The sequence below is a fragment of the Penicillium daleae genome (genome assembly GCF_028827525.1).
Source record: "Penicillium daleae strain IBT 16125 chromosome Unknown utg000004l_segment0_segment0, whole genome shotgun sequence".
In the NCBI taxonomy this organism is placed as follows: Eukaryota; Fungi; Ascomycota; class Eurotiomycetes; order Eurotiales; family Aspergillaceae; genus Penicillium; species Penicillium daleae.
In genome coordinates, this window is record NW_026623152.1 from 1,065,859 (window position 1) to 1,079,204 (window position 13,346).

Below are 13,346 nucleotides of genomic sequence, written 5' to 3' on the forward strand. Positions count from 1 at the left end.
CCAACCTCGGTCATTTTACTTCCAAGAACTCAATGAGTGTGACAGTCCGATCCAAAAAGGAAGAAGAAGTGACATTCTATCATTCTATAAGAATCTTGAAACTCTAGAGAGTGAGAGAGAAAGAAGAAAGAGAAAGGAAAGCAGACAGACTAAATACAGAGGTCTTCAAACTCTAGATAGAGAGAAAGAAGGAAAGAGAAAGGAAAACAGACAGAGCAAATAGAGAGAGAGTGGCAAATAGTGCAAACATGGTCACGTGCCAGCAGGATCACATGATCCAGGCCTGTGCCTTCCGGTCTTCACAATTGAGGGCTGATTTGACAACCAAAAGTGCATTGGTATATGCTTGTTTGGTGGATAATGAAATCGCCACACTCCTCTCTTCCACTACTGGACATTGTTTTGCTTGCGTCCCATGATGTCATATCGATCCAAGTCCATAACTTTGGCCCAGGCGGCAACAAAGTCATTTACAAACTTTGCCAGTGCATCATCGGAACCATAGACTTCGGCAACTGCGCGAAGCTCGGGGTGCGAACCAAAGATGAGGTCTGCACGGGTTGCTGTGTAGTTGGGCTTGCCGGTCTGGCGATCGTTACCCTGGAACTGCTCGTCGTTGGTATTGGCAATGGGCGACCACTCAGTTGACATGCTCAAAAGGTTCACAAAGAAGTCGTTTGTGAGCTGTCCAGGGCGGTCGGTAAAGATGCCGAAGTTTGAGCCATCATAGTTGGCATCAAGGGCCCGCATACCACCAACCAGGACCGTCATCTCAGGAGGGCTGAGGGTGAGAAGGGCGGCCTTGTCAACCAAATACTCCTCGGTAAGAGAGCGGGGAGTCCCATGGCCGTAATTACGGAAACCATCCGCCTGGGGCTCGACTACGGAGAGTAAAGTCAGTAAACTGCAATGACACGTGCAATGTGATGCTCAAACATACGATAAGCAAACGTCGAAACGTCAGTGTTGTTCTGCGTGGTATCCACACGGCCAGGAGTAAAGGGGACACTGATATGCATGCCTGCATCCTTGGCAGCCTTCTCAATAGCCGCGGCGCCACCAAGAACGATCAGGTCGGCAAGAGACACCTTCTTGATTTTATTGGCTGAGTTAAACTTGTCTTGAACTCCTTCGAGCTGCATGAAGATTAGCTACGAGTCACACCAGTCCAGTCATGAAGGGAGGTTCTGCCACTTACTGCCTGGAGAACTGTTTCCAGCCGCGTAGGGTTGTTTGCCGCCCAAGAACGTTGAGGCATCAAGGCAATGCGCGCGCCGTTGGCACCGCCACGCTTGTCGGAGATGCGGAAGCTCGAAGCAGAGCCCCAAGCGGTGGTGACCAGATTGGAAACGTTCACACCAGGTGCCGCAAGGATGTCCATTTTTAATTGATTCATATCCCCCTCGTCAATTTCCCCGTAGTGAACAGTCGGAAGAGGATCCTGCCAGATTAGAGGCGCCTCCGTCGGGAGCTCGGGGCCAAGATAACGCGCAATAGGACCCATGTCACGATGAAGAAGCTTGTCTATCGGTAAATCAGTCAGCATACCATCGTCAGGCAAGGAGCGAAGACATACACCAGGCCAACCCAAACTTCTCAGTAAAGTAGGCAAAGTCGTTCAAGAAGGTCTGCGAAATATTATTGTAAATTGGATCGTAGAGAAGGGCGAGATCGCTGGTCATCATCGTTGACTTGTGGAATTTGCCGGGAATGAAGGGGTCGGGAGTTGCAGCCGTGGCGTTTACAGCTTCCCATTGTGGGGCCCCGTAGTTGTAGACAAGAGTCCAGTTGTTCGTGAGCAGAGAGGTCAGGAAGTCTGTTGCAGGAGTGGTTAGTAATTGGTCGTCTGTGTAAGGGCGCTGGAACTTACGGTTTGCCCATTGGGTGGGAGTCCTGGACCAGATAACCTCGAGACCGCTGGTCCATGTGTTGTTACCAACACCGGTATTGAAACTATTGTGCCATCCGAGGTTCTGCATTTCAAGGCCAGCGGCATTCGGCTCAGGTCCGATGTAGCTTCCAGGAACAGCGCCATGGGTCTTGCCAAAGGCATGGCCGCCAGCAATGAGAGCAACCGTCTCTTCGTCGTCCATCGCCATGCGACCAAAGGTCTCACGAATGTCAAGAGCAGATGCCATGGGATCGGGTATGCCGTTCGGGCCTCTCGGATCCACGTAGATGAGTCCCATGTCCGTGTCTCCAAGCGGGCTTTCGAGCTTGTCTGCTCTGTCGTACAGGTTTGTGCTTCCGTTGTAACGATACGTGTTGCTTTGGTTCGAAGGAAACATGGCCTGCTCGCTACCCCAATAAATGCCCTCATCAGACTGCCAAGTGTCGACGCGACCAAACCCAAAGCCGTATGTCGGGAAGCCCATGTTCTCCAAGGCTGTATTCCCCGCAAAGACAAAAAGGTCTGCCCAAGACAGCATGCTCCCGTACTTTTGTTTGATGGGCCCTAGACGCAAGGGTTAATCACTCCGGGTCCATCTCTATAGTTTATGTGACTCGAAGATTGGCGGCTTACACAACAGGCGGCGAGCTTTGTCGAGGCTGGCATTGTCCGGCCAGCTATTCAACGGCGCGAACCTTTGCTGCCCCATGCCAGCTCCTCCACGACCATCAAGTTCTCTGTAGGTTCCAGCATTGTGCCAGGCTAAACGAATGAAAAAAGGGCCATAATTGCCGAAATCAGCGGGCCACCAGCTTTGGGAGGTCGTCTGCAGATCGGTGATGTCTTTTTTAAGTTCGGCCACTGCCAGGGGTTAGCATTTGTAATGCGAACTTGCGAATCCAGTGGAATTCCCTACCATCCAACTTGGCAAACTCGCTAGCGTAGTCGAAGTCCTTGTCCAGGGGAATGGATTTGTCTGCATTCTGGCGCAGGACCGCAAGATTCAGCTCGCACGGCCACCACTGCTGGCTCCGCGTACCACCGCCGGCGACCTGGCTCTTTCTAGGACATTGACCAAAGTTTGGACCTTCCGGACTGTACCTAGGCTTGAGGATATTTTCGAAGGGAGGTGACAGGTCGTTACCGCGAACGTACGGGCAACCTACTGCGGAGGTGACCGGCAGCGCACTGATGGCGAGCACCAGAAGACGGCGCCAGGACATTGATTCAGACATCGCCATATCTCGCAGTGAGTGAGACTCCGTGATGTATTGTCGAGAATGCTCTGGGTGAATACACGGCCTGGAGATGAGGCTCCTTTATTGTATGTGTCGGAGTAATCATCCACCTGGTAATTACTAATGATCCAACTGCCGCATCCTGACGCTGACACACCTGAAACATTCGGCGGATACGTTTATTGTATGTGTTGGAGTAATTATCTACCTGCTAATTGCTAGTGATCCAAGTATCACGGAAGAAACAAGTGGAGAAAGACCCCAACGTGATAAACTAGGTTTCCCCTCGCATTCGCATTCGCATTCGCATTTACACTCTTCGGATTCCAACATTAATTCTTATTGTCTAACTGCCGCATCCTGACGCTGACACACCTGAAACATTCGGCCGATACGGAGCACTGTGCCCTAATGTGGACAGATCTCACTGAGTTTCCCGCTTCTCTACTATAAACATAGACATAATAGATAGACAGAATACCATTGATTTTAACATTGTCACATCTTGACTATTGTAGTAAATTTACCTATTATACACTACCTATTCCTACTTTATTAGTATATACCGATAACTAGACATTGACATACCCATGGATCTACCCATATGGGCAGGTCCCATTCCGCCCATGGGCGGGACAGGGGACGGATCGGGCTCAGTCCCATGGGCGGGTAGGCTCAGCGCCTATCCACGTGGGTATCCCCATGGGCGGGCCGCGGGTAAGCTCAGGGCCTACCCACGTGGGTTTCCCCATGGGTGGGCCCCTATCCGGGCGTGAGAAACCTAGGTATTATAGTGCCTCCGCGTAGCCTTAAAGCGTTAGCTCCCTCTAGCGAAAAGATAGACACCTCTTCGTAGTGCTAGAGACTAGTACTTAAACGACGAGAGGTTCCAGCATACAGACTATCTAGTGACCTGCTCTTGTGGTAAGTTAAAGTCCCCTACACACTTCTTCTTATGTCCGCCCACTTCTTCTTATGTCCGCCCACTTCTTCTTATGTCCGCCTACTTCTTCTTATGTCCGCCCACTAGGAAGCGCTGGAAAGATAGGTGGAAGGCAGCGGGACGCCCTTCACATATCGAATCTAAAATAGGCCTGTTGTGTGTTAGAACTATGAAACCATGACCAATTCGGCTGTATTTTAGCGCAAAATCAGGATACACGGCAAAAAAATCCAATGGAAAAACCTGTTTAGGTCAATGCCGTGTACGACCCCGACAACACTTCGCCCGTTTTCACCCACAAACATTGCTAAAGCGCTGGGTAAACCGAATCTCGCCGCGAAGAGCATTAATAGTGCCAACAAGAAGCTGACCACCCTCTGTAGCATTAGATCTTTATCCACCCTGTGGCTGACAAATCTCAGACAATAGACTTCCAAAGAATTGTCGTGAGCGTTGTAATTCTGAAGCCTGTTCCCTAATCTCCTTGGCAATACGGTCCAGTGCCAGTAGCTTATTCTGCATCATTTCTTCATCCTTCCTCGTTTCTTCGATCGTCTCCGATATAACGTGCTCGTTGGCTGAAAGTACATTCTTGTCATCATTAGCCTCGTGTGGCGTGGAAAGAATGGCAAGCCTGTGGGTGCCGAGTTAGTCATCCGATTCAAATTAGGTTTCAATTTCACATACAATGCGACGTTTTCTATTGTTGTAGCTTTCGACATTTCTAGTCGTTGGCTTAGTAGTTTTACTTCTGCTTCTTCAAAAATATCTAAACGGCCATGATCCATTTCGTGCACTGTATCGTTATCTAAGTGACTAGTCCACCTTCTAAACATCTTCCGAACGTTATCACATGCATTTTCGCAGCTTGATACTATTAACTAGAGATGATATTGGTCTTCACGACTGAGTCTTCTAGGGGTTGACTAGTTAGCAGCCGATGTTAAACACGTAAGGTAGTTCTAACAGAAGACAATTGGCTAGCGAGATTGTAATAACCTCCGGTGTATTTCGGTGTCTATTATGTCATGCATAAGGTCGAAAATGCTCTGTTATACAGTTCCTGCGGCAAAAATAGTGAACCCGGTGATAATAGTTAGTTCTGCTATCGTGAGCGGTAGGAATTCCAACCTAGTGTATGATTAGTAGATCAGGATGAAAGAAGAAGATAAACGGTAAACTCACTATAATATAATCAAAATGTAGTCTCCGGCTTTAAGGAATCGATGGCAGAGAAAGAATGGTAGAGAGTAGCGTCCTATTGAGGAAGTGCTCGAATATATATCGTGGTATTGGGTAGCATTAACCTCCCATACTGCGATAATAAACTAAGGAGTAATCCTAAAGAGTAATGACCATCGTCGGGTTCCTAGGATTGCGACTGTTTCTTCCACTCAACGTGAATGGTTGAACGAAGTAGCTACTAGACCGCTAAAGATTATCCTGTTGCAGGTCTGGTTCGTCGGAGCAAGCTCTTCGGGTCTTCGCCACACTGTAACCTTAGTGGCCCAGACGTTGAGCACTTGGCTTCGCTCACAACATGCCCAGAGCTAGCGCAAAAGCAGTGACCTTGTATACTCATAGAAGACTTCTAATAGGTGCGCCTAGTGGCAACAAAATAAATTCTTAGTGGTCATATCTGAGCACAGATGGCTCCGGTTGGCCCTACTACAGAATACAACAGTGGATCTTCAAGCGGTTTCATCCAATTGCCCTCGCCCTCCTAGCTCTCTGAAGCCGGTTAATAGATTAAGTGGTTAGTAAACAATGTGACGCATGGCGTCGAGGACTGGAGGAGGCGAGGGGACTAACCGGATTGGGACACGAGGGTTGTTGACGAGCTCGTGGTGCCCACAACTTAGTTTCTTCCTCAGTTTTGTAGTCTCGTTGAATACTACATGTTTACAGCGTTCTGAGTTGTAACAAACAAGACTATATTCCTAGGAGCATAACATGGTCTAGAAGATCGTCATCGCTGAATTAGAGGAGAGAATTGTTATTGCCAGACCGGAATGTATACGATGAATTGAACTAGAATGCTATAATCCCAAAATAAATCGATGATTGACTGCAGGCAGGGTGTGTAACGTTGGCTATCACTTCGCTCGCAGATAGACAATGATCATAGACTTGAAAAATCAGTGTAAACAAAGGCACTACCGCAGGATGTTGAGAGATTGACAGGTCTATTGAACAGGACCCACTGCGCATTTGCCACTGAGGTGGGATGCGGGCCACTAGGTCCAACAAGGGTCACATTGATGATGCCAGTCCTTTTTTGATGGGAGAAATAGGAGCGATGCAAAGGAGAAAAATGCTGCACGTAGATGCAGCTAGCGGGGTGGATTTTATTTTATTAGGGGTGGGCTTACTCAGGTAGGGCTCAGTGAGCGAATCAGGGCGATCAGTGAGTGGATCAGGCTGCTCAGTGAGCGGGTCAGGGTGATGCTCCGTGAGCAGGTCTTGGGCTTTTGTCCTTCTTTGTCCTTCTTGATTTTGTCAACACAGCCGCGCCCGTGACGCGGCCTTGCTATATGTATGTGATTATGCTAGCACGGTGGCCTAGAATGCGGGCTGTGTGACGGAGATGGACCGACGGACCCCTCTCGATGTTGATTACAGAGAATGTCTTGCAGAATGTTCTTTTTCCGGAAACGGTTAGTCGCAGGCACCGCCTGAAGTAGCCCGAAGGCTAAAATTGGGGTAGATCGGGATGGCGATCTTTATACGAGGAGGAGATCTTACACATGGTCCGATTCGATTTAGAGAAGGTCCGATGCGATTCGGAGAACCCATAATTGAGAAGTGAGCTCCAAATGATAGCAAAAATAGGAGTGGGTTGGGTTGGGGTAGAAACGGTGCCCCGACGAGTAGGCAGGCGTGGAGGTCCGTGACGAAGCCTTGGGAGTGATCCCGGGTCGAACGGCCTCTGGTGCAGATCTTGGATTATGCATATCTTTCCAACTGGGACTCATTTTTCCGGTTATTAGCCAACTTTCAAGTGTTCAGCGACGGCAAGACTTAGAATAGTCTCAGCATTTACCATTTTTCAAGATTTCTTCGCGATGGCCTTTACCTCTGCCCAGCGGAGGCAGATTCTCACGACCCTGACAATTTCTCTGCTGTTGGATTTGGTAATTCCCAATTCGATCTTGAACCATTGAGGCCAGTCTTCATTCTGACTATTTACGTATTTCACTGTGCTTAGATCTCATTTACCTTAATCCTCCCTCTCTTTCCATCCGTCCTAAGTTATTATCGCACAAAAGACAGCTCACCTACGAGCCTGCTCAATCGAGTCTTTCACTACTTGAACGCGTACAAGAACTTGTTCTCGAAACCCATCGACTCGAGCTATGACATTATTTTACTTGGCGGAGCATTCGGCTCTATGTTCTCTTTCCTCCAGGCTATAGCCTCCCCTATTATTGGACGGCTCTCAGACCAACATGGCCGACGCAGGGCTCTGCTTTTTTCTATGGCAGGCAACATTTTGAGTGTCTGTCTCTGGGTCGGCGCGGCGGATTTTCGGACATTCATCGCGAGTCGCATTGTTGGCGGTCTTAGCGAAGGCAACGTCCAGCTTGCCAATGCAATTATCGCAGATATCAGTGATGAGCAACAACGAGGATCGGCCATGGCTCTTGTTGGGGCATGCTTCAGTCTCGCGTTCACCTGCGGTCCGGTACTGGGTGCAACGCTCGCAAGTATCAACATGGTGGCTTCAAACAAATTTGCTATGGCTGCTGGAGTTTCCCTGGTTCTGGTCGTCATGGAGACAATATACATATACTTCTCTCTACCGGAGACACATCCACGTTTGAGGCACTTGCAAGACCATTCCTCTTTGGCCTCTAAACCAAGCTACAATAACAAGTTCGACGACACAATGCCGGCTATGTTCAATGGCGGTGTATCAAAGGTCTCTACAAACGGCCACACATCGTCTTCTTTAGCACGTCAAGAGAAAAACACGGAGACAAAACCTCGCAATACGTTTGTTTTGAATTTTCTCCATCTCCTCTTTCTTCTCCCTTTCTCCGGGCTGGAGTTCTCCCTTCCATTTCTCACCTCGACACTATATTCCGACCAAGCAAAGAGCATAAACCCCTCTGCTTTAAATGGGCGTCTTCTTTCCCTTATGGGCCTCATTGCTTCTTTACTTCAAGGAACAGTTGTTCGACGTCTACCACCGATTATGAACATACGAATTGGCGTTGTTGCTTGTGCAATTTCATTTTTCCTGCTTGCACGCGTGTCTTCAATCAGAGGTGTCTATGTCGCTGGCATTTTTCTGGCTATCACATCAGCTACAGTAGTGACAGGTATTAACAGTCTAGGTAGTTTAGTGGCGCGTGAAGGGGAACGCGGACTTGTTCTCGGCCGTCTACGAAGCTGGGGCCAGGTGGGCAGAGCCGTGGGACCATTGTTCATTTGTTCGCTGTTCTGGTGGGTTGGAAGGGAGGTTGCCTATACAACAGGGGGCGTAATGATGATGGGCGTTGCGGTGGCTGCCTTCACTATACTGCAGTCGCCTTAACTCAGCAGATGATGTATATTTAGAGAGTCATTTCGGTTCATCCGACGAGTAGATCGTATCATGTCATAACTAAGCCAATCCGAGATCCGGGGTGTGTCAAACACCCAATTGTTCTTGAAGAATTCAAAGTCTCCACTTGCACCTTTATCTATCCTATGGGGTAAGTGGGATGCAGTTTATCCTACAGGCAACGAGGATGGTCTAATTCGGCTCGGGCCGCCAGTCTAGCCAATGATAGAGCGAGTAGTCAAGGAGGCCCAGTTCCACTATTTACTAATGGTCCAATAGTGAACAAGACATCACCTGATAATGGGGATACCTTTGACCATATATACTGAATTGGGGAAGCTCAAGGCAGCCTGGTCGGCACAGGCAGGTCGAGGCACGAGAGAGAGCAAGGGACAGAGTCGTAGGCAGAGGCAAAACAAACCCCCAACAGCGAAGCTGCAGTAAGAGAGGCAGCAAGAGGATGGAATCGTACGGTCGGTAAACGCCCTACTAGCAGTAGATCCAGCTGCCTGAGTAGAAGAATTGAAGGAACGTCATGCTCTGTGAGAAAAGCTAGAAAAACGAGAAGAAAAGCTTCATTCAGAAAGCGTCCAATGCCACTTCACTTCTCTCCTGTGTCTTATATATTTCTTCACTTCCTCACTATAAAGCATACGATTTTCGGCAGAAATTCCCCAAAACAAACCAGACAAACGGTCCGCAAAACAGGAACGACCAAGTTATATAATGTCACTGGATCCCCCACTACAATACGTACCATATTTCCTCTGCCGGGTGGGGCTTTCCCATCTTAGCTGCCGCCGCTTTTATGAGGGCGCTCAGAGTCAGGCTCACTGACTAAATTTCAGTCTGGGCTCAGACTCGTTGAGCTGCTCAGTGATTGAGATTAGCTGCTCACTGATCCATGATGCCTTGATAAACTCGGGTGTTTACTTTTCATGAATTCGGATCGTCAATTTGGGCAAGTTCACCTAAATTAAAGGGCTGAATTTATCACTATTGACAACCTGACTTGACCGCCTGCTCTTAGATTAAAGACCTGAATTCCCCTAAACTGACAACCCGAATTCGTCAAAATTGACCACCCAAAATCATGAATAGACTGGATTGTAACTCCGCACAAACTGACCGTCTAACTAGCCCGTGATTCCACTAGGAATCGCAATCCGTTCCTTCTTTCTGGTTCCCTTTTCGTGAGGTAAATGGGGTCAGTTCGAAACACCCACGTCGTAGAGTATGGATGGACCGATGAATTCATTACCCTGGCCCCTCGCGGTTAATTTAATTTGTTAAATAGAAACATGATTGAGGGAAAATGATGAATTGAGAGACTGTGTGATTGACTTTACAGTATGTGAGAGAAACGGTTTGTAAATCACCCTTCGTCGAGCAATCGCCGCATTCACCTTCTCAACTAAACTATGAGGCCCATTGGTTCAAACGCTGGTCCACTTGAGAAACCTGGGCGCCTTTTCTGCAGCACATAGCTACCTGTGATCATATGGCTCTTAGGTTTTCAATTTGCTAGCACTTCAGCTCTATATTAGGTAACTTATGAGGCCACCTTGCGATTACTATACTAGCTACACGTTGAACAATGAGCCTATAAGCGACGATAATCTAGGCTCATTGATTTTGTCTTAGGTTCGATTGGCTTCACTACTATGCTAACTCCGCGCTATGGAAGAAAATACAGAGCCTTCCGGATAACACCCAAGAGGCTCTGGTCGTCCTTAGTTGAACGCAGCGCCATCCCATCTATGTCATTGCTGTCCTTCATATAAGACAGCAGAAGTTTAGCGTACGACGCAGCCGTTGCCGCCGCATACTCCTGAAACCGCTTGTTCTTATGGCTGTCCGAGTAGTCGCAAATTCTCTGATGACCAGACAAGGTAAAGTGTTCATGATGCCAGCCGCTTCCATCTCGAAGCAAAGAACGTTCCTCTCCATGCTCCATCTATCACGCAGTTTTGCATCGTTCATGACCCTATTCCCCGATGCAACAAGTCCATAGTGTATACGCAGATGATAATCCAAACGACTTGGCCGCGTAGTAACATAGGCAGCACTGCAAGAATCATATGTGGGGTGTTTAGAATTATGCGCGTACAGGCTCGAAAATAAACGATCATTCTCTGGCCCTGGATGTCGATACTCCCTTCTGCACGCCGCGATTTCTTCAATGTATTCCTGCAACAGGGACTGAGGGAGATATGGATTAGATTTTATGCTGCTAAGTGTAGTCATAACTAATCGTAGAGGAGCTTAGAGAAATCCATTCTGTTCAAAGACACCTTTCTCAAGGGCCTTGCCTATGTTATACTGGATAACGCCAGGACTAGTGCTAATCCGCTTGCTTACCACGACGTTACCGAGGCGGATATCGTTTCTTGACGATAGGACGCTACCCCCGATGCCTACTAACAAACAGAACTTTACCGAGGGAAAGCTTCTTCTTAAATTCGATGTAATATCCGCTACAGAGTTTGTGCTATACTTGCTATCTGGAAGACACGCGGCGACGACGTTGTGTCGCCCTATGCTGCTAAGTACGTAGTGGTTCGAATCCGCGGTAGAAAGTTGGAGATCGGGATAGGTTTAATCGAATAAAATGCGAACAGCCAGGAGCTCTAACGGTAGTACGCACACAATACTGATAGCGTAGTCCTTAGTTCTTAGGGATTCCAAATTCTACTTCGTGTATGATCTGACTAAGGGCTTTGGTCGTGTAGACCGATTATCAACGGAGGAAGTATTAATAGTGTCTTCCATCGAAGGGGCGGGGGTACTCTATAGTCGTGTGTAATCACTCCCAGGTCCAACCGAAATCGTACTGCTGTTGTCATATCCGGTATCATTGTTTAAGGAACGGTTGTCTTCTTTATCGGCCTTGATATAATCTATTTCAGGGTCCCCAATATCGCCCCATCGCCACTAAAAGTTTCGATTGTACCTAAAGACTACCGCTCTATTATAAACTAGATTAAGGGTATCATTACATTGCTCCGGTTTATCTAACAGTGTGGCAGGTAGGATCACCTGCACTATATCGGCATGATCTGGGGTATTAGCGCAGTCACAAGACTCAAAGACCCTTTCTGGTTTATGCTACACGAGATATTCGCTTAGCCGTATCGGATTCGCCGTTAAATCGCCGGTATATTCGAGAACCATCTATAAGTCTGCAATTCTAGCAGCTAGATAGTATTGATCTTTAGACTATATAGTGCTCTAGGGTTAAAATCACCCTATAAGGTATATCATAAGCGCCTACCTACTATTAGGTATATAAAGACCTAGGGATCTATTACCTACTATTATATAAACAAAAACCTGCCTAGTAAGCTATCGCCAAGAAAATCTATAGCTATTATTATCAGCTATAGTGAGTAGAAGCACTATAAGCTATATAACCTAAAGTAGAAGAAGATAGTTTAGTTAAGAGACCCTACTATCTTAGAAGGTAGATTCCTAAAGAATTAATCTGATCTAGCTAATTAGGAACTAGGAATCTATAAGATATAGGGCAAGATGCCGATAGGCAAAGATACCTAAGCCGTCATACAGCATATCAAGCTAGATTCATAAGGCCTATACAAGATGGCTGAATCTCTACAAGCTTTATGCTATACCATCACTACGGTCAATAACATCGCTATACCATCATCACTACGGTCAATAACATCGTAGAAGACGTATACTATTGTATACGATCTATATCATCACTACGATCAATAACATCGTACAATCAAGCAACCACCGATCAAACAGCTACTATATAAGATCACTATACATCTAGATCTGTCTATATAAGATCATTATGTATCTAGATCCTAGATCTAGATAGATCACATACGAAAGAGGTTTAATAAGTTTATATAAAAGATTAATTATAAATATGCCCAGTTTTTCTCTACCAAGAAATCAATCATACACAATAGCAGATTCAATACAATTAACCAAGCTTTAGTCCTACCTCACTTTTCTCTTACCTTTATAATCCTAAGCCGAATTGAACTTATCCTTCCTACTTAATCAAGAGGAAGAAAGATTAATCGATCTTATTTAATTATCTTTAATTTATCTTCCTCTTTACTAACCTGCGCAGTATTGCTTACTTATAGGTATAAGCCCGAATTGATCCTAATTTAATTCGGCTTATAATACTTCTTTAATCTTCTATCTTTAACGAAGAATCCCTTATATTTAAGAGAAACTTCTCTCTCTTAAAAAGAAACAAAAAGCTCCTCCGACTTCTTATTTTCAAAAATTTATCCTCGATTTTTACCGGTCGCGTCTACTTTTCTATACGAAATATTAAGAAATCTCGACTTTCTTGATAAAAACAACTATTTTTTAATAATTTAATTAAGTCTTTTAAACCTAAGATAATTAATAAACATAATATCGATCCTCTTAAAGGAGAAGGAAATTATGTTGCCTAGTCTATCCGAATTAAGGCGATTCTTAATTAAGAGAGACTAATTAATATAATCTAATATAATTATATAAAGCTTCCTGCTATTTAGTAAGGCTAGATTCCTAATTAATACTAGTCTTACGAAAAAGTAATTACTCTACTACCTAATCAAAGATTACCTAATTATAGAAGCGTTATAATTTAGTTAGAAAGAAGAAGATCTAGTAGATCTATAAGATCTACTAGCCCTACTAAGATAGGCTAAAATAAGCTAGTTATTCTATCTAATAAATTTAAAACTATTA

The 13,346-nt window shown here is 46.1% G+C and overlaps 3 protein-coding genes across 3 annotated transcripts; 1 reads left to right on the top strand and 2 right to left on the bottom strand.

The window, feature by feature from the left end:
• Positions 1 to 387: 387 nt before the first annotated feature.
• N7458_004054 (catalase/peroxidase HPI) lies at positions 388 to 3,126 on the bottom strand (the record flags this gene model as incomplete). Its single annotated transcript, XM_056907436.1, has 7 exons — positions 388 to 881; positions 941 to 1,136; positions 1,199 to 1,524; positions 1,577 to 1,816; positions 1,871 to 2,455; positions 2,525 to 2,752; positions 2,808 to 3,126. The coding sequence occupies 7 exons, from the start codon at positions 3,124 to 3,126 to the stop codon at positions 388 to 390; spliced, it is 2,388 nt and encodes a 795-aa protein (XP_056768163.1).
• A 1,339-nt stretch (positions 3,127 to 4,465) lies between these two features.
• On the bottom strand, positions 4,466 to 4,794 carry N7458_004055 (uncharacterized protein; the record flags this gene model as incomplete). The annotated part of the gene is made up of 2 exons (XM_056907437.1): positions 4,466 to 4,706; positions 4,760 to 4,794. 2 exons carry the CDS (start codon positions 4,792 to 4,794, stop codon positions 4,466 to 4,468), a joined length of 276 nt encoding a protein of 91 aa, XP_056768164.1.
• Positions 4,795 to 7,463: 2,669 nt separating this feature from the next.
• Positions 7,464 to 8,612, top strand: N7458_004056 (uncharacterized protein; the record flags this gene model as incomplete). The annotated part of the gene is made up of 1 exon (XM_056907438.1): positions 7,464 to 8,612. The coding sequence occupies one exon, from the start codon at positions 7,464 to 7,466 to the stop codon at positions 8,610 to 8,612; it is 1,149 nt and encodes a 382-aa protein (XP_056768165.1).
• Positions 8,613 to 13,346: the final 4,734 nt, after the last annotated feature.